The 27,301-nt window shown below is 38.3% G+C and overlaps 1 protein-coding gene across 5 annotated transcripts in view; it reads left to right on the forward strand.

Annotated features, from left to right (window-relative positions):
* UMAD1 (UBAP1-MVB12-associated (UMA) domain containing 1) overlaps positions 1 to 27,301 on the forward strand; it is an 84,697-nt gene that overhangs the window by 56,016 nt on the left and 1,380 nt on the right. For all 5 annotated transcript variants that reach the window (XM_005480806.4, XM_014274560.3, XM_074536474.1 and 2 more), the window contains one exon: positions 11,697 to 11,782. In XM_005480806.4, coding sequence (XP_005480863.1) covers positions 11,697 to 11,782 — 86 coding nt within the window. The remainder of the gene's footprint in view (positions 1 to 11,696; positions 11,783 to 27,301) is intronic.

Raw genomic sequence — 27,301 nt, forward strand, 5'->3', positions numbered from 1 at the left:
GGTTACCATTGTTGTCTTTTGCTGTGTTTGGATCAGCCTGTAAGCTTGGGAGAGCATCTTTTAGCAGTTGTTTCAATGCTGATTCCCATAATTTGAATTCCGTGGATGTCATGAGACATGAAAAAATTTGTTTTAAATCATGTGGAACCACAACAGTCCTACTTAATTCAGAATTTAAAAGGCCACGGAAATATGAACTGTGTGCACCATATTCTTTATGAGATTTACAGATCTCTTTAATCAATTGTCGTCCAAAAGAACTCCAATTAGCAGTTGGGGCTGCTCCTGCTTGAGCTGCAGGCTGAAACGTAACAGGAGCCAGTGACAACATGGCACCATGCATTGGGTCTGCTGTCCCCTGCTCTGTATCCCTTGAATCAGAAGCATTGGGATCACAGCTACAGGTTTGGGGACAGGCAGTGGGTGTGTCCCCACCGTGGGAACCCGGGGAGGGGGCGGGGAAAGGGAGCCGGCAAGGGGCGGGGAAACCGTGGGAACAAGGGGCGGGGTCAAGGGGCTGGCAGGGGGCGGGGATACCGTGGGAACAGGGGGCGGGGTCACCTGGTGACATCACGTCAGCAACCGCCCCCTGGGAGGAGTAGAGAGGCGGAGCTGAGGGTACTGCAGGAAAGGCGAGGGGAGGGGGAAAGGTGTCACGAGGAACAGGAGGAGAGGGGGATGGGGATGGAATTTTGGAATGCTTAAGAGGATTTTGGGAAGAAGAAGACCAGGTTTGGGAAGATGCCACGTGGCATCCACCATCTTGTGCACCCCCTAGGGACTGGGGGCCATTTTGGACATCACTGCTCTCCGAAAAACTAACACGTGCTCGGGATTTTTTTGGGGAAAGAGGTTTAGGGGTTTTAGAGGGAGAGGGAGGAACAGGGAGAGCAGAGGCACATGGCTTTACATTTGGCTTTTTCTCCATTTCCTTTTGTTTGAGCAATGCTGTTCGAATTTGCAAACTCCAGAACACAAATTTAGCTGAGGGTAATTTGCCAGATTGTCCTAAGGTTATCAATTCATTCCCAACTTTATCCCAGAATTGAATATTGTGGATTTCTTCAGGGGAAATGTTTGGGAACTGCAGAAAAAGCCATCTTATAAACTGTTTCAATTTTCCTTTAGAGAATTTCACATTACTCTTGATTAAAATGCTAACAATATCATAATACACTCCCCTTTGTACAATGCTAAGTTTGGAACCCATGTTAAAAAGCAAAGTACTTAATCCCGCCTGACCAAAAACAAAGCTAAAATCAGCTACCAATTTCTAAAAAAAAACACAGATAGAAAGCGATAACGAGCAGACAAAAGCTTCACAATGCAGCTGTATATACTGCTTTTAAAATTCCCGGGCAGCAGCAGCAGGGAGCTGGGACACGCCCTGCCGAGCCGAGGCAGAAACAAAGCCTCCCCCGCGGTGGAATGCAGCAGCCCCGCGGAGCAGACAGAGCAGCCGCTCCACGTGGCAGCCGAAACCGGGACGCCCCCCCCCCCGCCGCCGCGTGTGCAGAGCACTCCCGACCCCCGCAGGTCCCCCGGCCACGTGGAAAGAGAGCCCCCCCCTCTCCCGCAAAGAGAAAGAGAAAGAAAATCTCCTAACACGTGTCTGAACACGCTGCTGAGCCGGGGGGGGAAGGGCAGAGAGCGATCCCGCTCCGGCGCGAATTCTAAAAAACAGTGAAACACGCAGCAGGAAAGCTAACACTAGAACGCTATGAATTCTTGTCTGTGGGGCTGCGCAGCCAAAATGCAAAGGCAAAAAAGGAACAGAACTCGCGGCAGAGTCTGTTTTTGAGCTTCTGCTCTACCGAAAGCAGAGATACTCACGTGAAATGGAAGCTGTAGGCTGGGTACAGGCAGGCAGGTCTCCACCGGAAAAGGACCTCTCTCTGGGTGTAAGAGAAGCTACCCTTTTCTTCCTCTGGAAAATCTGTTCACCACAATGAAGCAGGGCTTTCCAAAGGCGCCGAACAGTCCACGAAACTTTTTCTGGGAGTATTCCCAAAGTCTCTAGCTGAGGGCAATGCAACCAAAGCCCTTCCAGCTGGATGCACGGCTGGCAGAAACTTCTCTGAGGTACTGCGAGTCCGTTTTCCGGCTCAGGGTCGAGCCACCCACAGGGACGCCAATATATTGAAATATGTATCCCAATATAACCAGTTAGATGGTGCCCAGGCCAGTTCTGACCTTCGCTGCTGGGCCACAGGCAGCTCTGCGGTGTTATACCTCAAAGATACCTTGGCTGGAGGCAGAGTGCAGCGGGGCACAAGACAGGACTCCGTTTACCTCAGGGGAGAGCTTCTGGCGATGGTGAAGAAAAGAAGGGAGCGGATTCTGCTAGAAGGTAGCCAGATGTTTATTCCATGAGCACAGATACGTCTGCACTGGGCTACTGCTGATAACAGAATGGCGCCACATGGTCTCATTCACATTTTAAGCTCAGGACAGGGGAAGGGGAGGGGACAGGTGAGTCACCAACCAGGTGAAGGGGCAGGGTCTCAAGGTACTAGGGACACCTATCACACGACGCCTTGCTGGTATGTTAGCCTGATTGACAGGGCACATTCAGCGAGGGGCGAGGGGGAAGGGAGAAGGTAAAACAGGATATTGCAACACACCACAACAGTTTATCAAGGATCTCCTTGAGGATTTCCTAGTCCTTCTACCCTGCTAGAACAGCCCTGAGCATTTCCCTGCATTATTACAGTGGCCTCCCTTGTCTTCCCTTCATTCACAGTCACCAGCCACAGCAGGATTTGCCACTTGACCAAGCAGGCCAAGAATAACAGAGCAATGGGTTTTTCCTTCAGCTGGGGCATTACTCCTAGTCTCTTTTTACTACCGAGGTGTACATGGTTATATTCTGTAAATTCTAAATATCTCCAAATCTTCTGTGCCAGTTTCAACTACATTTGACAATGTTTTCCTGTGTTATCAAGGACAGAAGACTGGTCATGTAAATCTAATTCCATAGGAAACCAGTTTAAATTTGCATTGTTTGTTTTCTAATATAATTTACATTTATGTAACAAGCTTCATATGCAAATATCAGGCTATCAGCAACTCAGTTTTTGACAGGCAAATAAATTTAATGCATGTTGGACCTACTGAAATGCAAGTTGCACAGGGTAACCAAGATACTGAACAGGCAGACCATGCAGCAAGTTTTTAAGTGCTAGGAAAATCTCTGTCCTCATCAGTGGCTTCAGCATGTGCTGTTTGCTTTCTGGACAGGATTGCCTTTAGAACCACATCATGAATAAAACAGAAGGAAGGGAATCCTAATGTCACAGTTAAGTGAGGATACTGAAATAATGTTGATTTCATAGTGGAAAGTGGAATGTTACAGTATATATATACACCTTTGAGAAACAACTGAGCCTGTAATCTGGGAAAGGTTTTATAGGTGGATTAAATAGTGACAAGGAAATGATGCTGCTAAAACATGTTAAAGGGGAGGTTCCTTGCCAGCACTGCTCTGTGTGAGCTGTACTATTGTCTTTCTCTGAGTTTGTTGTTATTACTGATGTTTTCCCAAAGCCTTTTACCATTTATCAGGAACTGAAGAGGTAAAGACTTCTATTGTTTTGAGATAAAATTTATCATCATCCTCACAAGCATAATAAGAAAACGCAGGAAGGATTATGAAGATTGTGACTGTCATATTCTCTCAAAGGTAAACAAGAGAAAGTTAGGCAAGAGAAATAGAACAAATAAAGGGAAACAATGTTGTCTTTATCTCCGTCTCTTGGAAAAGCAAAAAGGATCTAGTGGGAGACTGTAATCCTGGAAGAAAATTAAGCTTGCAAACTGAGGCTTCTTTTGCACTTGTTGCATACCAGCCAATTGATACAGCAGAGTGGGATTATGTGAAGTGTAGACATCTTCCAGGAAGCAGATTTGAGAGTGAAGTGGAAAGAGATTATGTGAATTAATGCTAAACTGTTCTAAATATCTAAAAATGTAAGGGACTTTTTGATTTATTCCTAGTCTTAAGAACAATGTACTTGTTCTGTGGGATGATTCAGCTGGTCTAGCTGACCGTGACAATCAGGTATCACTGAGTCTAAAATAAAAAGAGAACAAATCAGTTTATAAAACTTTTCAAAACAGTACATTAAATGGTCTGCTTCCCCAGAAAAATGTGATTCACTTGGCCTTGGAAGGTTACATTTGTTTTGGTATGGAATGGCTTAACTGACAGATGAAGTGAGTGATGGGAAGATTTAGAGTTTCTTTAGGAATGTCAAGAACTGTGACTTAGTGCATGAAGAGACTGGCCTATGGCATCTGATCCATACCTTCTAGGCAGATTTGCTGATTTATTTTTTTTAGGGCCAATATTCATGATAAATACCAACATCCAGTACATATGCTGGGGGCTTGTCCACACAGTATCAGCTGAACATCGGAAGAGCAGTGAATAGTTCTGAGGTTTCCCTGAGGCAGTGGCACACACACACTGAAAAGCACAAATCTTGGGTCAGAAGACTTAGAAGATGTACATTTATCTTGTTTAGCTTTTTCTTTCAACTTTTTCCTTAAAAAATGACTGAACATGTCATAAGCCCTTACTTGGATCTATGCTGTTGATTGCTTCAGTCCTAAGGTAGTATTGAGTAGCTGGTAAGTCCCATCACTTGCTCATTCTGATAGCACAACTTGATAAGAAAGGTGTGGCAGCATCTAAGGTAATGAAGTCTAGAATAGCATTTCCAAATAGCAAAATGGAAAAACGAGATCTCTGGAAAGATATGCTGTGGTGAGGGAGTTCAGTGTTTTGTGGACTACTGAGGAACGCTGGCATTCACATATAAGGGATGAAAAGTACTTGCATGGATGCATCACACCAGAGAATCAGAGTGAGATTAATTCCTGACATTTTTTTATGCTTGACATGAAAGTCTCATAACCTAAAACCAAAGAAAAATAACATTTCATCACGGGGACTGTGGCTTATGGACTAATTAATTCTACAGCTTGCATTGAATGTGACTGTGAACCCCCACATAACAAACAGTAGAGGGATAGCTAAAACTGAGAGATGAGAGATGCTGAGGAAGCTCCTTCTTTGGAGCCTCAAAATTCAGCCAAACAACCTGAGGTACATGGTTTCTTTCACTTTGAAGTTAGCCCTGCACTGAACTGGAGATTGGACTGGTATGATCTCCAGGATTTCTTCCAACCGAAATTTTGCTACAAAGCTTTGGCTTTGGATTCATCAGCTTTCTGAAAGAGTTGGGCACCTCTTAAAAGAGAGCCTTTGCAATGGGGGTTGGAGGAGTTGGAATGATTTTGCCTCAGTGAAGTAGTTGGAGATGGAGCTAGAGCTAAACTCTAAGGGTCATTTGTTTCAGGATTCAGGAAAGCTTTGAAAGAAGTGAAACTTTTAAGTAGTTGGAAATATAGAAATAAAACACTTTTTGCAAACTTAAAAATATGTTCATCTGGGATATGGAAACTACAGGAGCCTCTAATCTTCTTATATTATTTCTCTATTGCTATCTTCTGAAAAATTTTTGTTTGGGGAAACAAAATATTTTTCACAGGAAGTTTTTAATCTATAGTTTCAGTGTCATCTTGATAATGGGAGCAGGTTGAGGACACCATGGCAGAATTGTTTAGGAAAATGGAGACTCTACATTAAGAATGCCTTTAGAAGGATGAGGTACCAAAATCAGACTGGGTGGCAATGTGGAGTGCCACTCCCATAATCTCCAATGGCATGTGCTGTAGCTGGATTTGCTATTCTTCTTAATTGGGAAAGGATTGAACCTTGTTGCTTCATGTCTGCAAATGCAAAACCATTCAGGATAATGTTTACCTTGTTACACTTTTCCCCCTGCCTTTTAAAAGTTTGAGGAAATCACTTTCAAGATTCTCATTGTGGATTTTATATAGATTTTTTTCATGGTTCATCAGGAGAATTAGAGAAGATACTGGTTAAATTCTACCCCCTATCAAAAATTTATTTGTAGGACCTCTTAATACACTATTGAAACTCAATGTAAGTCTGCCAAACACTTGCCAGACCTCTGCTTCAGCATGGACTTAGCCAGACTTCCTTCTCACTCACCCTTATGCAGCATAAACTCTTAAACTCTTGTTTTTCTGGAAGTTGCAGCTGTGGAGAATCTTTCTGCTGATATGTTGGGTTTTTTTAGGGGATATTATTAGCTTGTTGAAATGAAACTGCTGTTGATATGAAAAGCTTTAATATGAAACCAGGATGAGGTGACCTGAAACTAGGATGACTTCATTGTTTTGCCAACTAGATATGTATTCTTATAAGGCTATAATGTCTTGGCCATGCACACGTGGATGATAATGAAGATTAATATGTAGTTTTATAGCACTAATATAGACAGAGTGATAGTCCCACTTTTAAGCAAATGGAGGAACCAACTATTCATCAATGTGTCATTGAAGAGGACAGCACTGGCCAGTGCCTTATTTGATTCAGATGGATCACTGAATGATCTGTTGACCACCAACACAAACTGTTAAATTACTTACAGTTTATTGTGTACAATCTATTCAGGACAGGTGGAATAGATGATCTTTAAAATTCCTTTCCAACCCAAACCATTCAGTGCTTCTATGCTCATTAGCAAAGTTTTCTAAGGGTCTTCCCTCTGTCTTCCCTGTCTTCTGTTAGTTGTCTTGATCCCATAAAATCAGCACAATTCTGGGTTTGGGGTACTGCCATTGAGGTTCCCTGGCACCCACTGCAGCCCCCAGCTCACTCACTGGGTAGAAACCGGCTGGTAAGTGGAGGATGTGAGACCCTGGAAATAGTGCTGGAGAACCAAGCAGGGCTGGAAGAGACTGGGCAGAAACACATTTCATCCCTGCTGAAAGACCTGGAGGCAGAGAGGAGAGCAGGACTTGAAAGGTGCTATCAGCCCCCTTTGCATGGAAGTGCCATTGCAGGGACTCCTGGGACTCAGATGTTCACAGGGAATTACAATACTTCTTAAATACCTCCTGAGATTGAAAGCACTGTCAGGACTGATGGACTGAAGCCTGAAGTTCTGCTAGTTTATCCTGGAGCAGGGTAACTTAAAATTGCTGTGTCTGACCTTTCTTCCTTATCTCAGGGAGAGAGGGGAAGATTTATGAGTAAGAAAGAAGGAAAAGAAACTGCAGCAAAACTTTGATGCTTCCACAGAGTCAGTCTCTCCTGTTTTCAGATCTTACTAATCCTCTCTTAAAACCTTTTGTCTTTTTGCTGCCAAGCAGAAGCCAGAATATTCTTTGTTCTTGCCATCTCTATGCAGGACATAGAAGATAATGACAGGCAACAAAGAGTTAAGCAACTTACTAAAGTATAATGGAAAATAGCTGTCTTCCTTTTGAAGCTGAAGGTGACATTTGGATATCCATGTATTTGGTAGCTAGTTACTGCTTGCTGTGTTGTACGTGCTTCAGTGTCTCACAGGAGTGTTACACAGACCAGGACAAATGGCAGTCTGCATTATAAAGTACATTTACAATTGGTTTTAATTTATTAAACTGAGGGTGGGCTAGGCTTTTAAATGTTGTCTGTTGATCAAGAGACTACACAGCTTGAGATTAACAAAATGCTGGAAGAGGAAAGAGTATAAATAGAAACACCACTTCCTTGTTGAGTAGAAGCCAAACTTGTGGGTGAACCTTTCTATATGAGAGTTTGCTGAGGTCCAGATAGGCAGCTGAATGCAGATTTCTGAAGACACCAAAACCTCTGAGTTCTGAGGGAGGATATACATAGTATATACTGAGGACTGGACTAGGTATTTCTTTCCTGTGGAACACCTGGCTGCAGTTCTTAGAAAAAGATACCAGTGGAACTTGGAGAATGTTGGTGAAAATCCAGCGTCAGCTTAGTGAAAGGAGAAATGTATTTGTGATCTTTCAGTGGAACACTGATTATTTGGGCCTGGAAAAGGCTTAATATAACTGAAAAACAGCCTCCCAAGACTGAGGATTTGAAACACAACCTTATCTGGGCAGTAGGATAAATACGCCTACTACTTTCTTTTCAAACATTAAATATTTTCCCATTGCTAAGGAAGGGAATATTTTACAGCAATGAGCACGATTGGTTTTTTCCTGATAAATTTTCCCAGTAAAGTACTGCATATTACAGATTATGCTGCTGATATTTAAACCATATTACATTTCATGAAGTGCCCTCTATTTCTAATTCTTATAGACTTTAGACAGTATACATCATTTTTTGATATATGACTTAGATTTATTTTCTAGAGGAGTTTTATGACTGAAATTTACACAATGCTTAAACCAAGGAATATATGAGCCAGAATCTAAATGGTTTTTTAAATAAGTAATTTTATCTTTTATCCCCTGATTAAAATACAGCTTTAAAGTTGCTCTAGTTCAAACAAATTATTCAAGCAATCTTATGGCCTGTATTTTTACAGGAGTTTAAACTAGGTGATTACCATGGTCCTTTTGCCCTTATCTGTGAACATATTTGCAGTTCTAATGAATTTCAGTTTCGATGAAAGACTTTATGGGAGTGCTTTCCACTAAGGTCATGTATTTGTGATCTTTTTCAAGAGCCAGATTTTAGTTGCTTAGTTTGGCAAAAATATGGTGATATACCTATTTACATCAAGATTGTGTAAGAGAACTTATTTGAGTTTGTTTGGGGGGGGGGGGGTCCTCCCAGGTTTGGAGGGGAGGGTGACTTGGTTGTTTGGGGTTTTCCCCCAGTCAAAAGCTATCAACTAAAATGTTTGAAGTGCTCAAAAGGACCCACACAGGTCCTGCACCCAAAGGTCTGTGCTCTCATCGATGTCTGTGTGTTTGGTGTTTGGCATCTTCCCCCTTCCTCACATAGATGGGCAGGAAGAGGAGATCACAGGGTTGCAGAGGACAAGAGGAAAACCCAGAGCAGAGGGAAGCATTTTAAAGGCTGAGCCTGAAGAGGAAAGGCCGAGCTATGACTTCCACTTAAGGAAAGAGATTAGACTGTAAATCACTGGGAAACCAAGGCAAGCTAAACAAAAAAACCAAAACAAAAAGAAGGAAAAAAAACCGAACAGAAAAAACCACAAAAAAAAATTGTGGGTGGCTAAACATGAGTAGTCAGCTATGGCAAGCTAGATAGGGTTGGGAATTGATAGAGCTGGGGAGATATGTCACAGTTAATTAATTATTTGGGCCAGTAGAAATAAGGATGACTAATTGGTTGAATATTTGAGATAGGAACCAGTGAAAGAAGTACACTGAAAATACCAATTTATCTGGAAAAATATTCCATCCTGCTGGATGTCTTAGACAGTTTGATGTCTTTGGCAGCTGTCTATCACTGCTTCAACTCCATTAACTCAAATAATAAAAGTCTGTACAAAGAGTCATGGCTTATCCTTGCAGGACCATATGCCTGAAAATTTGGCAAGATGTTGGGGTTTCCCCATTTTATTTTTTTTTTTAACAAAGAAAAATTCTGATTGAAGTGCAGTTTCACAAAGGCACTTTGAATTGTGAAACAATACACGTATTCCTGTACTGAGCTTGTGAATTTTGGGAGCTGGATGACAAAGTTCTAAGTTAAAAATTTAATTTCTCTCTAAATGAGGTGTTTTTATTCTTCCTTTCTTATGATCATTTATGTCCTTTTGGTCCTGATTACAAACCAAGACTCTTTGCATCTTAAGGAAAACTAATCATGTGGAAAAAGTATATTCTGGATAGCATTAACACGTATGCATTGAGAAACCATTTTGTTAGGTTGTTCAAAGTGCTTAAGTAGCCTTACTCCTGGAGAAAGTGATCTAGCCTGAATTTGGTACCATTTAAATTTGTTTGCAGTCTCATCCACAGCAAGTGTACCAAAAATAAACCTTATTGCCCTCTTCCTGCATCTGTTAACCACTTTTACGCCTCCCTGAGGCAGGGTGCATTTACAAAGCTTATAATAATTTTTGTTTGCAGGCCTCTACTTCATTACAAATGTAAAATAATTGTTTAACATTCATGATTTTCATAACTGTTATTTATCTTGTTATCTTATAGATGCTTACAAATTGTGTTTTTCAAGGTACTGGGAATGGAATGGAAGATTAACTGAATCCTCATCTCCTTCATTCTCCCACACCCTTTTTTTTTAATAGCTCTTGTGAGTACAAGTGCTTTGGAGTATTTTATGTAGAGAATTACGAGTTTACTAAGAAGCATCTTTCAACTCCAGAAAAGGCCTTGGAAAGTGTAGACAATAATGAAATTAATAGGCATCAAAGACCATGACAAGGACGATGATGATGATTCTCTGCATACACTGCTAGGAATAATACTTGGGTATTAAAAGCAGACACAAAAATTAGATATTAGTGCTTGTTTTCATAAAAAAGTACCAAATACTGCATTGTACTTGAGGGGTCTGACCAGTCAGACCTGTATGGAGCAAACATGCATGGACCTGAGTGCCATTGACTTTTCAGCCTAGCTGGGCACAGGCAGAAGCTGGCTGCTGTTTCCAAAGGCTTTTGCCTGATGCATTGGTTCTAAGTAAACCTCTGAAAAAAATGGAATAGGGGAGCCAGAACCACTGGTTTAGCAAAGTTAAACTACAGTAACTTGAACCCTTTTATTTTGAATTGCTGCTGCACTACTCTTTAAAGATACAGACTTCCAAATATATGCCATTACAGAAAGCAGTATGAATTCAAATAAAAATAAAACCAAAATTATGTAACTAAATCTTTAGTCTTTCTCAGTTCTCTGCTCTTACAAACTGTTTACTGACTAGTACTAACAGCAGAAGGACATAATCTGCAACATCTTTACAGCTTCTGGTACACTCTTCCATTGACAAAGAAAGTTGGGGAAGATAGGATAGGTAGATGTTTGTTTTGCAACATTTGAGAAACAAATTCTGGTTTTGTTGGTTTATTTTTTTTTATTTTTTTTTTTACTATTTCTACCTTTTAAAAATAAAATTGACAATGTACCTTCTGTCTTAAAAATAAATGTGGAAATAATTGTCTCTGGTTTATTGCTGTGATCTGCCCATCTTTAGATCAGTACCGGCTGCAGCTTTTGGGATAAACTGAGTTGTATCTTCTTGGTAAAATCCTGGGCAGAGGAAGCCCCGTGTATGCAATGGGAGGAGATTGGTGCCCAGCCTGCCAAGCAGTCTCTGTCCCCAGACAGTCAAAACCAGGCCATTTTTCAGAATGCTTTGTCTCTCTCTCTGCACTCATGCACAGATATCAGCTGTGTGGAAATGAGGCTACAAATGAGGATAGAGTAACAGTGCTTCTAGCCTGCCATTGGATTGGGATGGGATGGATGTGCACCTGGTATCTCCTTTCCACTACATAGTCACACTGCTATGTACCATTTGCTAAATATTAGAACCTAATGGTCCTAAAGTATGCAAAAATAGGGGCCTTGCTTTTGTCTTTTCTCCCCTTTTTCCTCAAGAATTTTTTCCTTTAAATAATTTATACAGGTTTGTTCCTGGGTTTTGCAGATCACTTTGCAATGCTTTTGTCTTTATGTTCAAAATTTCTCACTTCTCTCATTTTCTCTCATGTTCAAAATTGTAAATAAAATGTGGCAACAGAGTCCCCTTTCTCAGGGTATAATTTGATTTTAGAAAGACTGAAGAGGTTTTCTTACTTTATGTAAAATAGGAAGGATTTCAGTGATTTAAAAGTTTTTTTTAACTTTGGTAGGTGACACAGCTGATGATCAAAGTAGAGACTCAAAGGATAAAACTTCATTTCCGGAGACCAGACCGAGGTACAGTCAACCTTCACAGGTAGGAGACTTTTTCCTTATGCACACATGGTGAAACTTCCATAGCAGCTCAGTTAAGAAGCATGAATGTCCTGCAGAAGATGATTTCACCACGTTCACATCTTCCATTGCCTGAGTCACTCCCAGCCTTCCTCGTCATCTGTCATAAAAGCAGCACTGCTGTTAATTAGATGGCAAGAATATGAAGCCCACTGCTGTGGATTTGAAAAGGAAATTGTAGAAATCTGGGCTGTATGGTATTGCTGGATATCTTATTTTTATACTTGAGTTGTGCAAGCATGAAACTGTAGCTAGAATGTTAATGAATTGCATAGAAGCATTTCTGTGGTGAGTAGTGATGGCAAAAGTCACACATTTACATAAACCGTCTATTTCCACAACTGCCATTATGAGTAACCTGTAAACATGTGAGTATAATAGATTGTATTTACTTTGTGTTTCCTTTCTGTTTCTCTACTGTGTGGCTGTAAATCTGAACTTCTTTTTCTTTGGTATATTTGATATTTGATACATGTTCACAGGCAAGGGCTTTCAGAATATTTCTGCATATGCTGTATGTCTTCTCCACGTACTCTGAAAATGTTTTTGTACCAAGCATGGGCCTGTTTTCCATTGCCATGTAGTTTTAGACATTTGCAAGGTGACTGAAGATGTTTGGCTTGGACTTTTTGTGCTTTTGTGATGGTTCATTTATTTTGCTTAACCTATCCTGTCTCTTTTTCCCATATCTCACCTTGGTACTAACAGTGTCTGTCTGCCTCTTTTCAATGCTGTTTCACTATTTATTATTGCTGAGTCCCTAGGTATAGTAGAGGTGTGTGTGACAATTTTCCACCTCTTAAGGATGGTCTCTGTGTATGTGTGGCCTGTAGTCTTCTTTTCTAATAAAAAATTTAAAACTGTATCCTGTACAGAAATCTTTAATTCATCATAAGTAATGAGTACTTTGCCTTCTGATAATGTTGAAGTATGAATTAGTTCCAACCAATTGCAAAGTTTTTGTCTGACTTTTACATCCACATCTGAGCCAGCGTGTTTTGCAACTGAAGTCCTGCAGATCTGGGCAGTATAATTCATTGATGTAGTTATCTACTGGACAAACCTAGTTTCCTTTAATGTGATGTCCTTGCTGGGGATGGTGAACTGCCAGTTACTGCAGACTCGGTGGTTTGTTCAGTTCTGTGGAATTTCAGGAAAAGAGGAACTTGTATTGATTTTAAGTTTTATGAGTTAGAGAGAAGAAGCAAAATTTTCAAAACAAAATAGCAGATATTATAGGAAAAATGAAACAAAGATATATTTTCACCTTTCTATTAAACTACTTACATGTCACAAATACAATACGCAAAAATACAAAAATATGAACTGGCTTGGGACAGAATCAGTTAAATTAAGATCCAGCACTATTTAGGCAATTCTTTCCAGTCTAGATTTCACTATTTGGACTTTACATTTACTCAAAGGAATTCTCAAGTTCTCAAATTAAGTAGAATAATTGTGAATCATGGAAATTAAATGGATAATTCTGGCCATTAGGAAAGTAATGCTCTTCCTTACAGTGGTGAGTATATTTTTGTAGATTAGTGGGAGAATTTACCAATTTAGAGAAACTGGAAAAGCATTGTATTACATATTCAATATGTCATAGAGACATAGCACATCAATTGAAGTAATAACCTTGTTAGTATAAAACCAGAAATTCTTGATAAACGTAGAACAGTATGCTAAAATATAGTTGTTACTGCAAAGTGGCATCTGATATTTATCATGCAGAACTGAACAAAAGAACATTTAGTTCATCAGCTGCTTCATCATTTCAGTTCCCGGAAACCTGCTTTTATTTTTAAATATAAATTTTTCACTATTTATTAGATATAAACTTTGTGGAACATGAAAAATGCTTTTGGAAATGAGATTTAAAGAATGACGTAATACTTTGTTCATGGATTTTCAAAGGGGAAATGAGGTTGAGTTTGATTTTTTGAAGAAATTGTTTTCTGGGCTGTTGTTTGGTAATGGCTATCACCTTTGGAATTTCCCATTTCCTTAGGTACTATTGGATTTGTTTGCTGTACAATCACTGAATTGTCAAGTTCGTATATTTGTATCATTTTGTATAAATTATTTAAACCAATGCACAAATAAAAGTTTACATCAAGACGGTCTTGCTGCCTCTAGGAATGTGTAACAGAACCTCTTGCAAGCCCTGCCATACCTCAGTCAGGGTTGTTTTCAGCTGTTTGGAAATTGCATGCATGTTAGGGGAATTGCAGGTCATTGGCAACTCCTTGGAGGAAAGAGTTCTCAAAGGCCAACTTAAGCCCAAACATTTTGTGTCCTGCTTTGAACAAGCTCCCATATGGAATGTCCTGTCCATCTCCTCAAGTATGGGCAGGGGGTTGGGAGGGTCATCTCCTGGTGCTGGTCAGTCCTAGGGGGATGTGTTGTTGTCCAGCAGGGTAATGAGTGCTCTGGCCCTAATCAAGCATGGCTGATCCCTCTGAAGTTGCTTCAGGCTCATGAGCTAAAAGTCACACACACATTTAAGTGCTTCTCTGGATTGAGTCCAAAATGGTTAGTGCTCTGCAGGGCTGAGAACTTAGATTAGTCTTATTAGTGACTAAATTGGTAAATTAGTGACCATGAAATACAAAGCTAATTTTAACTGCAACACAATCATAATAGAAAGAGACACTATGGTTCTATTTTTTTATGCTTGTGATTTTTCCATTATTACTGTACAATTTCCAGATAATTCAATCTTTATCTGCTTTCATTGGGAATTTGAGGTTATAGAAAATAGCAGAAAGGAAAGGTTAGTTTTGATATGTGAAGAGTGCTAGAGACCCCAGTAATGTGATGGGGTTATTTTTGATAATAAGCTATTCAATTGGTAAAGCAAATCAGTACAACCATGTATTTTTGCCCTACTGTGAGACCAATTATGTAGCATATCTATTAGGAGACATAAAAAATATTTTTGACAGATGGTTTGGCTTTGAATTAGGATTTATGAAGATTATTGTATGTCTGGTGTCCAGGACACCTGGGATTATTACATTGATGTAAGAAACAACAACAACAAAAAATTCTATTTCTGGTAATCGCTGCAGTGTTTTGTATCTCCCTACTGTCACCTTAAAAAGCAGTTTATGTTTATTTGATCTTGCACTTCTGGATAATCTGACATGCACCCTTTAGCCAACAGATGTCAGCAGATTTAATGGGGGACAACTGGATCAGTAAGTGTATTAAAATAAACTACTAAAATTGAAAGCCATCTTTAGATTTTAAATTAGGATTTTTATCTTGCTGTGTCTTTGTTTTTTTGGTTTTGTTTTTCCTTATAGTCCTGCTTCTCCCTCAAACACTTAATAGTTATTGCCTTCTATCTAAGGAGCTTGTTATATGTTTTCTAGGGCAAGAGAGAATCTCCCAAGGGATTGCTTAATCCATAATTATCTAATTTATATGTTGTTGTTATAGCCACTCTAATTATATACCTTGCTGTGATTCTTATCATCTTAGGACTTAATTTTCTTTATGAATTGTAATAGTTCTGCTATGATTCTTGTGCCCCTTCTTTTCATAATTTGCTGTTAAAAGCTGAGAACACAGCAGATCGAAGTTCCTGAAGTAAATTTTAAATTATCTGTGATTTTATGCATATAGAAATAGGTATGCACCATTTTAGGCAAGTATCTAAATAAATTAGGAATTTTTTTAATGTTTTAATTGGCATTGACTCATTAAAATCATCCTTTATACAGCTGCTGTGTAAAGGATTCTGCATGTATGTAAATAACAGTTTCCTAGACATCTGGTATGGGGATGAATCAGTCATTTTATATGATATATAAAATATCTCATAGTACTTAGATATATACAGTATAAGAGATATATAGTAGAAGAGATAATACGAGTTGAGAATCCACAGAGTAGTAGAAAAATAGGGGTTTTTTTTACCCTTCTAGTGAAATTAACAGGTATCGCTGAAGCTGATAGACTTTTGGGATATCCTTTAGAGCAGATCAGGTGATATAATTCAGGGCATGAATAATATTACTGTTATCTTGTTTTCTTTTTTGTTTTTTTTCAATTCAAATGAATTCTGATTCAAATGAATCAGACCTATTATTTGGTGCTTTTTTCCTTATGTTTGTCTCTCTGGATTATTTTCACAAGTTACTGGAAAAGGAGTTATTGATCATGTCTCTGTTCACTTACTGACTCTTGGTTTATGGTTCAGGGGGTCCCATATTTAAAATCACAAGAAGGGTGTTTTGGGCTAGAATTGTTGCATCAGTTTAAATTCCCTACATTTACTTTAGAGAAAGCAGTTTATATTTCAAATTTATTGTGATCACATTATTTGTGATTAGTGTTATCTCTTTTGACAAAATCCAGAATCTATTAAAAATGTTGTTGCTTAGCTTGGCATTTTTTTTTTTTTTTAAAGCTCTTATAAGGTAGAATTCTAGTCATGGCCTGGTTAGACTAATTGCTTGTCATATGTCATATTAACTCTAATATCTTCTTTTTCACATATAAAACCCATAAAGCATGTTGGTCCATATTTTCTCTCTTCTTAATTGCATATGTAAGCAATAATCACTTAATGAAATTATCCACTCTTAGAAGGGACTGGAATAAGACTGTCTGCAGCAAGTCATCAAGCATATACTTTTCTCTGAAAAGAGAAGCTGATACCATCTATCATGCATGATCACAAGCTGTAAGAAGTGAAGTTTTAACATTAGCTTTAAATGAGAATGACTCATGGGCAGCCTTGGCAGCTGCAATGGACATCACCTTTCTTAGCTTCCTTCATCCTTTGTGTGTATAGGAAGTAGCTGGGACTTCATTGGGGAATCCATGTGCAGCCACAGGTGGAAAGTGCATATGAGGTAGAGCTGGCATATGATAAGAAAGGCACAATATATGCTTGGGATCTCACTGAGAACAAAGGTAAATAGCCCATTCAGTTAAAAAAAAAAAAATCAAATATTGCATATTACTGCTATTACATTTTACAACTGTTACATGTTACAAGTATTAGTGGGCAATAACATATTTACTTTGTAAAGCTTCATTACATTACAATGTTCATATTACTATCTGTTAGATAATTTACCAAAATATTTAGGAAGTCTTTTCATTCTAGGAAGATCTCCAGAGCACATAGACCAGTGGGCTTTTGTCTGCCCTTACTGGACAACAACTGGACAACTCAGGGGGAAGGGGAGGAATTATATACACGTTATGTATAAATATATTAGGTATATGTATGTATATGAGAAAGTCTGCTCCTTATGTCACAAAGGATTAGTTGTAGTGGCCTCACAAACAGCTTTTTATAAACTGTGATTTGTGCAAGCTACTGACCCAGGGTCAACCAGTAAGACCCAGGGTGTCTTGCAAGACTATCACCTTGTAGGGTTTTTCTCAGTTCTAAGGTGAATAGCTGGACTTCAGATACTTAGTAATCACAGCAGCATCATTAATACTATGTCCATTGTCTTTTTTTTTAAAGGAAAACATTATATTTTTAGATATAGGGAACTTGGGTGGGAATTGAGAGATGTGAATTGACGTGGTTGTCACCAACTTCCTCTCTGAACTTAGGAAACAGTTCATTTAAAAAAACGTAATGCAGTGATGTCTTACACTTTTCTATAGCACTTTGCAAGTGTGAAATGCTGTTAAACCCTTTGTGTAACTTCAGCTGAGATGTCCGTACAAGAACTGAGGAAGCCTTACAGTCTTCCCAGGTGGGGCATGAATGTTCTGTCTGGCCAGCAAATACATGTGAACACAGCAAATGGATTGGAGCAGCCTCCTCTCCCACAGCCCTGCCTGTGGAGTCCAGAGTCAGTGCTGCAGTCAGATTGCACAATTTGTGAGGTTTGAGCAACAGAAGACAAAATGACATCCTGTAGGGAAAGAACAACACACAGGCATGGTATATTTTCATAACTCAGTGCCTGTAGATAGCAAAGTATATTCCCACATGTAAAAAGTTCATAAAATAGTGTAGTTGGCCTGATTTTCAGACATATACACCAAATGGTGATCAAGGTACATGTATGCAGAAGCACACTATGCATAATTCCCTATTTAGTTTGGCCAGAGACTCACTTAATATTTGGTTTAATTGCTTGCTTATTCAGTTACATTGATTGGTTATTTGTAGCAAGAGATGCTCAAACTAGGTGCCCATATGTTCCCATCACATTTTTTAGCCTTTCTCTAATTTTTGGATCTTCTGACTAGCTAATCCCAGATAAAACTACTGATTATCCTGTATCTCTTGCCCAAATACACATGGTTAGACTAAAAGCCAGTAATGCTGGTTCCCTTTGCTGCTGTCAACAAATTGATCAGTTAGTCATCCTGCCTCTCAGAGCAAACCTTCTGGGCTTTCCCAATATTAAAATTGATCTAAAATGCAGTGTAGATCATACATTACTTGATGAGAATGTGTGTGAATATGGTACAGTGATATTTACAAGGTGGTGCATTAGCATAAAATGGTGGGTGAAAGACTTTAGGGCAGGGCAGCTCGTTAACAATTAGTCTAAACAGCAAGCAAGGGAAACAACAATGTCCTTAGCTTAGTTGCACTGCCACTTTCAGAGGGAAAAGAATAACCAAACATAAAACTCATCACAAATGGCAGTGGGCAGTCCATTTTAATGAAAGAAAACATTGGGGACATGAAATTGTCCCATTTCAGCCCAGAATGCTAATATTGGTAGACAGGAATATGTTTTTCTGTACTTCCCATCAGTGTTGTTTGATCCTTTTGCTGCAATGGAGTTCTGCTGTAATTTTTGCTTTGAAAAAAACCAAACTGGAACTTCACAGCTCCTGTCCTTCTTGTGAGAGACTGTGCATTGGGAAGAACATATTCAAATTTTGTTCTAAAGCACTTTTGAAAAATACAAAATAAAATATTTCTTTACAGTTTTATTTTCTTTGCTTCCACAGTACTACATATTTTAAGAATGTGTTTCTACTGTTTTAATGTGATTAACAGCACTGCTAGATAAAATTAGATGTATCTTAAAAAAAAAGTACCTTTCTTGCTTTTCATTGTGATCCAATTATTTTCCATCCATAGAGAACAAGGAGTCAAAGAGGCTGCCTTATTTAAAAGAGGTGGACCAGTATTAGTTCCTTTTTAATTAATTAATTAATTAATTAATTTGTTTTTTGCTGCTTTTAGAGTCATGACACTTTTATTCCTGAATCTGGAAAACCTGCTCAGTTGGTGCTGAGGACAACTCAGTCTTGTTGCTGTTTGTAGTCTGGAGCTTTTACAAACTCTGGCTCCTGGTAACCTGTTTACTGAAGGTGGTGTTGACAAGTGTTCCAGTAACAGACTGTTTATGGAAGAAATTAAAGTCAAATACTCATCCTTCCTTTCTCTTACTGACCCAAATCTCTATGGAGAAAGCAGGTGGAAAGTTGTATGAGAAGATACTTGTTTAATTCTTTTTTACTTTGGCATTAAAATATTTTAAGTTTGTAAACAGGACATATTACTAGTCTTGCCCCATGCTTGGAATTTAAGCAGCATGAAAGAAACCTCAGAACATAGCATTTGGTACAGCAATTTTTATTGATATATCTGTGTAAGAATCCTTTTAAGATCCAGGGGTTTAGTTACTTACAAAACTCTTGAAAGCACAGCTGAGGATGTTGTTCCCAGGTATTGCTTGAGGAAGATTGACCTGAATTCAGACTAGTAATTATTTTCTGTTCCCTCTACTTCTTTTTTGAAAGTCAAATCCAAGATAATTTACTTTTCCTGTCCTCTGATAGAAATTGTTTTCCCTCTTTTTCCTCTCATTGATATTGACAATCTAGGGAGATATTTCATTGATGTTACTGACTCCCTCAGTTACTCAAGGAAAGATTTCCTTTCCTTAAAAAAACCCCAAAACCAACATCAAAACAACCTTCTGATCTATACTTTTCCCAGTTGCTCGAGTTTGCTGGAAAATGTATTGGCTTTATTTTTGTGTGCAACTATGTTTGCTAAATATTTTCTTACTGTTTTTTGTTTAATTGTCAAAATTCTTTTTTTTTTTTCTTTTCTTGTAGACAGCTCTCTTTTGCATTCAAATCCTTGGATTTTCACACACTTAAGTACAGTAATGAGAGAATGCAGTGTTAGCCCTCATTTCAGAGGTTCTGCTCCATGGGCATGTGCCATCTCAGAGAAGCTGTCATCTTTTTCCTACCATAACAGGTAACCCTGTTGGAGCTTCTACAGTAGCAGGGGGTGGGAACAAGAGATAGAGAGACAAGAATGCAGAGACCCAGTTAGTCTAAGTTTCTCCTGTTCAGGAGATAAACCTCCCAAAAGTCTTTAGGATATTTTTTTTGCTTGAGGCAGTACAGAAAATACCACATCTTGTTGTCACTAAGTACATCAATGAAATGTAGCTGCTAAATTAAAACAAATTATTTAAATACTGTTTTTTAATTTAATTTTTTTGTTTAATTATGCTGTTAAATTTTTATATTAAAATAATGTCTTAGTATATTCTCTGGCTATGTTTAAACTCAGTTACCTGAATTTTGCCTTACATCATGTATGAAGGTAGCAGCAAAATAAATGTAAATGCTTTGTGCTTCTGGATGATACTGAAATTACAAAACAAATCCATTTATCAGCATTTATCAGACTTGCCTGTTCATTTTGCAATATACTGACTTGTCCTTCACTTCTGATTTGTGGTTGTGGAATGCAGTGGATGTCTAGAGCTGTGTGCATTTTCAATTACTCAAATTCTTCTGGCTTGTATTTCACTTACTATAGTAATTTTCATTAACTTTTTAATCTTTCAGCACACATGCTTTAGAAAAAAGGAAAAAAAATATCTGGCCTTGTTAGTACAATTTCCTGGCATTAGCAGAAGCACAATATACTAAATATTGTTCATGTTGCTTGTTATGTTGAGATCTTTGCTATGAATAGCTTGCATAGTACTATGAAGGAACAGAGGGTCTAGATTAAGTGTTCCTTGTTGAACCCACACCCCTGTCTTTCTTCTAAGATAATTTTTGTTACAACAATTGTGTTGCAGAGGGGACTGCTCTGTAAAGATGGTGCCCTAAAACTCAGGGGCCTCCAGAGAGGAACAGGGAGGCAGCAAGGAAAGGAGCCCTGATATTGAGGGGGCACAAAGGTTGATACAGGTCTTCAGTTTTCAGACCCAACAGTGGGGAATTTGGTTTGGATAGAAGGAAAGATAAGAGCATAATTACTTTACTTAATGGTAGGAAATTAAGCCTTATAATTTTAATAAAGCTTTAGAACTTTTTTTTTATAGTTTCCTATTATAGATGCCCACATTTGTGATGTTTTGGTTCTCTGTCTTCAAAAAATTACTGAATGAAATAAATAATAGGAGTTAGGAATAAAGGAATAAAAGTACGAATTTGAAATAAAAATATCATTATACAATTTTGGTTATATTAAATTCAATATATTTATAAATATATATATATATATTCATAAATATATCTAAATTTATCACTAACCCCCCTCAAAATATTTTCTTTGATGTATTGTTATAGGGAATTGAGTAAAACCAGAACCTTCATCTTGTACTGATTTGAGTTTGCAAAATTGGTAACAAAGAAAGTAATTTTTTTTTCCTAAGATGACAAAATAAGGTAGTTGGTTTAGACACTAGATTTGAAGTCTTTTGTAGTACTTTACAATACTTTTCAGGGTAGAATTACATTCTATAAGTTCTCATAAATAACTCACAGACATCTCTAGTATTTACTAGGATTATTGAGAAAAATAGGTCTGCTTCTGGAAAAAAACATATTTTTTACAGAAAATATACATGTTTTTACATTAACACACTTTAACCATGGAATATTCAGAGTATCCAGAGTTCAAATGGTGACCTTGCAGTTCTCCCCCTCTACAGAGTTAAACCGTTTTATTGCTGTTTGAGAGGGTAATAATCACATCTAATTACAGCAAGTTTATTCTGCATTTACATCATAGAGTTGTTCTACTAATTACACTTTTCCAGTTACTTTAATGCCAATAAGGATTCAGAAATGTACGAGTATTGATACTGAAAGTGTGGTTTAGCTAAACTTTCCCTGCTGTTCTTTGCAGGCCAAGATCAAGATACTACATGAGGAGCTTTGCTGTAATAAAGAAAAACTGTAGAATGTCAGAGCCTCTTTTCATTGTTTATTTAGAATTTTTTTCTTTAAGATTTCAGTGACATTTACCTGACCTTGATTCCATTCTAGTTAAGAAACAGCTGAAAAGCATGCTCTAGAGGAGAAAGAAAAATACCTAAAATATATGTAAAAAATTAGTTAAAATATTCTTAAACTCTTTATTTTAAAAATTGGTTCTATTTTACTCTGAATAGCAGTATTGATAAACTTGTACAGGTAGCAGGAGCTCTTTAAGAAAGACAAATTGCTGCTGTATTGCGAAATAAGTTTGATAAGAACCTTGGAAACTAGAGCCTAAAGCAAATGGGAAAGCTGATTTCCACTGAGAACCATTCTTGCTTTTAAAAGCCTCCTCAAGGACTCAGTGTTAACCCAAACCCTTCAGCCTGCAGGTCTCCCCTCCTGCAGCCCCTGAGAGCACCAGTCCTTGGCCACTGCTGCAATCCCAGACACTGCAATTCTGCTAAGAAAGCAAGCAAGCAACCAGAAGAAATTTGGATATAGCAAGAAGCTACTGCAAGGTCTCCAGCACTAATGTCTTACATTAGATGGAAGACATCTAATTTTGTTCTCCCAGCTCAGAGTAGCTTTTCTCTCGAGTCTCTGGAGGAAAGGGCTGATTACAATTTTGAGTGAACCTTGAAAGAATAGCATCTCTCATTATTCACATATGGTTTTCTGAAACCATAGTGCTTGCCCAGGTGGGTTTTTTCCTTCCTTACAGTCCTGTAAGGAAGCAGGTCACATACTTAATGGTGTGTTGGGCTGGTTTTGTGTTAATGTTTTGGGTTGGGGGTTTTGTGGTACTTGAAAATGATGATGTTGTGCACTTTCCCCACCGCCAGCAAGGTTTTACTGGTCCTGAGTGGACATCAGAAGGAATTTCTTCTCAGAAGGGGTTGTTAAAATTGGAATGGACTGCCCAGAGAGGTCATGGAGTCACAATCTCTGGAGGTGTTTAAGGAAATCCTGGATGTGGATCTCAGTGCCATGGTCTGGTTGACAAGGTGGTGTCTGGTGATAGGTTGGACTCAGTGATCCCTGAGGTCTTTTCCAATCTTATTGATTCTGTGATCATGTTCCCCTAGGTTAAATTTTTGAATGCAAACCGTGTGAGTAATTTTTCTTTCCTCCTCTGTTCATCTTTGCCATTACCATTTTTATTTGAAAAGTGAATTGTTGTCATCAATGGAGATACTCATTCTGGAATTCCCACAAATTTTCTAAGGACATCCAGTGACTACCCTAAAGCATCAACCAAAACACATTGGAGGAACAATCCCATATGACAATTTCCATTTCTAAGTACATCAGTAACTAGTGCATAGTATTCTAGATACCTTTTGATTCACTATTTCCAGTAATACCATGAAATTGCCTGAAATAAAGATAATTCTTTACCATCAGTCACATAGCAAGTGTTTGTCATAAGTATCATATTGCTGGATATTTATTAAATATTCTGGAAGACTGAAGGTACTGTTTCTTTCTTGAGGCTGGTTTTAAAAGAAAAATAGGTCTGTTTCTGGAAAAAAACCCATCTTTTTTACAGAACATGTAATTTTTTTAAATTAATCATTTTTTATAGAAAACGTTGTTTGAGGGTTTGGATAATAATAGTGCTGGCACTAATCTTTGATTCTCCTTCAGAGCACTGTAAATCCAGTTCAGTACATTGTAAAATGCGTGGTTTTTCTTCCTTACGAGACTCTTGGCAAACTTTATCGTTAATACAAAGACATGCAGCAAATTAGATGTTGTTAAAAACAGCTGAGAAACATCTTTTAACAAAGAGAAAAAAGGAATAATTTACTTTAGAGGATAGTTTTATACTTTGTTTGTTTCAAAATAACATTATTTTCAGAGCACGGTTAGTATCTAGTGGCCAGCTACTATATATATTTACATAGTGTTTCTTTTCTCCTGTTCTTTTGGATTGCAAACCAAGAATACAGAAGACACTGTGCTTATTTGAATTAAATTTTATTGCCATGCCTTATCTAATTTTTACTAATTTTTTGACTCCTTGGTGTATGGTGAAATGTAAATCAGTGGTTTTCTTGGTCCATTCAATTAGTATTTCTCACAACAGGATTGTGTGTCATGGCATTTGGCAGTGCTCAGTTTAGCTAATGTCCAGATAATATGCTCTGAATGCTCTGTACTCTGGCTAAGTAAGTTAGGCATTTCAGTAGAAACCAGTGTGACTAATGTGCAATATCAAATTCTCTAGGACTTGCAGTTCTATATGTGCTTGAAGAATGCATGCATAAAGCATAAGCCATTTCATAACCTTGACCTGGGTTGCATCACAGCATTCTGTGCTGGTGTTTGTGCTGGAAGTGACCCTGGCACCCATGGGTGCCTGATGTTCTCCACCAGAGGGTCCAGTTCTTCATCACATTACCTGAAAGCCTGCTGGGGAGCTTGGCTTCAGCAAGTCCTTTTCACTCATGTGAGTGCTGCAGCACATGGATAAGATACATCTTAGCCCATTTAAAGGTTATCTTCACATTTTGGAAGCACAGAAACATGTCTGGTTTGATAGGGTCTTGCGCAGGAGGCCAGCATCTAAATATCACTACAGGAATGCTCAGAAACAGCTCTGCATAGCAAAGGGCAGTGACTGCCTGTGCTGACTGCTCTAGGCAGAACTGAAAAATTACTTCTTGTTACCTGAATTCTTCAGGACAGGAACTTTTTCTTCATATAGAGAAGTAATATAAAATGTGATTTCTTATAAACAAAAAAGTGAAGGCAAACTTTTTAAGGTCATTAAAAATAACTGTTCTTATGGGAGAGACAGTAGTGGATTAAATGTGAAACTGAAATAGAAAATCTAGACTCCTTTTTCATTTGTGTTGTGAATGGATCTTGTCATATTAGGCCCAAGACCTTCTCATGAGGGATTGAGTAAACTAAGACCCAAAGACCACTGGAATTAAGATAAGATCATGGCATTTGTTAAACTGACCTGACACTTTCCTTTGTTCCTTACAGTACTGTGTTTATGTCAACCATTTTCCTTCTGACTTTGACTATTCAAATACAATCATAACCTATTAGGACTATTAAGAACCTAACTGACAGTATGCAGAGATGGATTTTGGTAAAATGATGCTTTCACAGTAAAATAATTCTAACATAATTCATCCTTCCTTACTGCAATCTTGCTTTCAACCATGGAATGGGACTTGGGAGTTAGCAAAGCTGGTCCTTGCTCCATCACTGTCAGTATATTGTATCTGCTATGTACAGAAAGGGTTCTAATTTCTGGGTCTTCCCATTTAGCACCATTCTAACAAATGTAATAAGGTTTATGGAGGAAAAAATATCCAAGATGCTTTGTTCTTGCTCTGACTTTTTTCTCCCTCTTTGAAGTTAGTTTTGCCATGTGATCGGCTAATTTGAATTGTAAATTTTCTTCACCCAGCTTGGGGGACAATTGAGATATAAACAGGTGCTCATAAAAGTATAATTTGCCAATCAAAATAAACATTAGATTCTAGGGATTTCTGATTATCATCTGAATGATGGGAATAGGACAGTGAGTGAGGGATCATTTTCCCCTGAAATGTGGGAGGGGAGAGAGGCAGAAAGGTCTTTGAAGATCTGGTTTAATTGATTCCTAGATGTAACCCAGTTTTTCAGCTGGGGCTTTCTGGCTTCCCTTCAGAATATGGGAATGATGAAAGACAAGCAAATACCAACACCTCAATAAATGAAGTTCTTTCTTTCAAGAGGGAATGTAATAAATTCCTGCCCAGTAGAAATTAAGAGAAGTTTTTAAGTTTACAGCAGCAACAAATTTAAGGATTCACCTGAAGTGCTGTGGGGCATTCTTTCAGATGAATATTAACATAAATTAATGTTCTGTCTGATTGGCAGTGTTCTTGTGTCACTCTTGCCTCGTCCCTGGCCGATTAATAGAAGGTTTACCGTTGGCTTATTTGTCCTACCAGATGAAGTGCTGGGTTGTGTAAGGAATAACTAGTGCTCAGGCTGTGTTCAAGGCAAAGCCAGTCCTTTCTTTGGGAAGAAGATGGAGTATCTTTTCCCTGGGCTAAGTGCTCTGGGCAAGAAAACAAAGCACCCACCACCACCCCACCACCCAAACTGTTCTTCTGTCAGACAGCAACGCCCTCAGGGTCTCTGGAACAGCCATCATCTGGGATATTCAACTTTAGCATAAGTCAGATACTGAGCAGCACTACACCCCTAAAAATCATGGGTGCAGGCAACCTCCGTATGATTGGACCCATTTCACTCTTAGGATCAAGTGAATACCAAATTAGTGTTTCAAGCTTTCAGTGCTCTTTCTTCCCTAATAGCTGTGTAAGCTTTGGAGTTTTCTGGCTGCATGTTAAATATGGGAGGTTAAAAGGAAGAAGTCTGGACTCCATCAAAGTCAGAAATTCCTGTCTATGTTCATGGCTCTGACATGACTTGTTAAACACTTTTGAACGCGTTACTGAATATCTCTGTACATGTGCTGATACAAAGTAGAAATCCTTACAACAAATATCTCACTCCTAGAGATCACAGAATCATTGAGTGGTTTGGGTTGGAAGGAACCTTAAAGATCATCTTTAAATCCCAGCTCCCCTGCCATTGCCAGGGACACCTTCCACTAGACCAGGTTGCTCAGAGCCTGTTACCAGGAACATCATTATGGGTGCCTAATGAGAGGTATCATTTTGTATAGAATTTTATTGCTATAAACAGTAAAAAAATTACATTTGATTTCTAGAGGCAGAATAAATAATATTTTCTTTGTTCGTTAAATGGCAAAAGTGCCAGGATGAACACTTGGTAAGATCCTATTGGTAGGTCAGGATCAAAGCTTGCAAGTCTATTGTGTCCAATATTATTCTCTAAATTGTGTTGACTACTTCTGTTGTTCTGCAAGTTTTTATATTCCTTGTTGGTTTTGCTTCTTGGGTTGTTGTTGTTGTTTTTTAAGTTTTAACTGTGTTTTTTCTATAAAGAACTTAATTGGCACTGCATATATTTCCCTATACAAAAGAACTTACCAGCCTGTCATGCAATTCTATTTCACACTGGCAAGCAACATCATTAATCCTTTGAAATAACTGGGATAGGACAGTTCTTAATTACTTAAAGTCAAGCTTTTCTTGGACAACTTCTGAAAAGGCACAAGGGGAACAAAAGATGGAGCTTCATCAGTTTATGAAAGGAATTGTATGAAATAATTTCCCCTAAACAAGACTGAGCATAATGACAAAAAGTCCCATGAGCCTTATGGGTTTCATAATTGCAGAGTAATTTTGGGTAG

Source organism: Zonotrichia albicollis, chromosome 1 (genome assembly GCF_047830755.1).
Source record: "Zonotrichia albicollis isolate bZonAlb1 chromosome 1, bZonAlb1.hap1, whole genome shotgun sequence".
Taxonomy (NCBI): domain Eukaryota; kingdom Metazoa; phylum Chordata; class Aves; order Passeriformes; family Passerellidae; genus Zonotrichia; species Zonotrichia albicollis.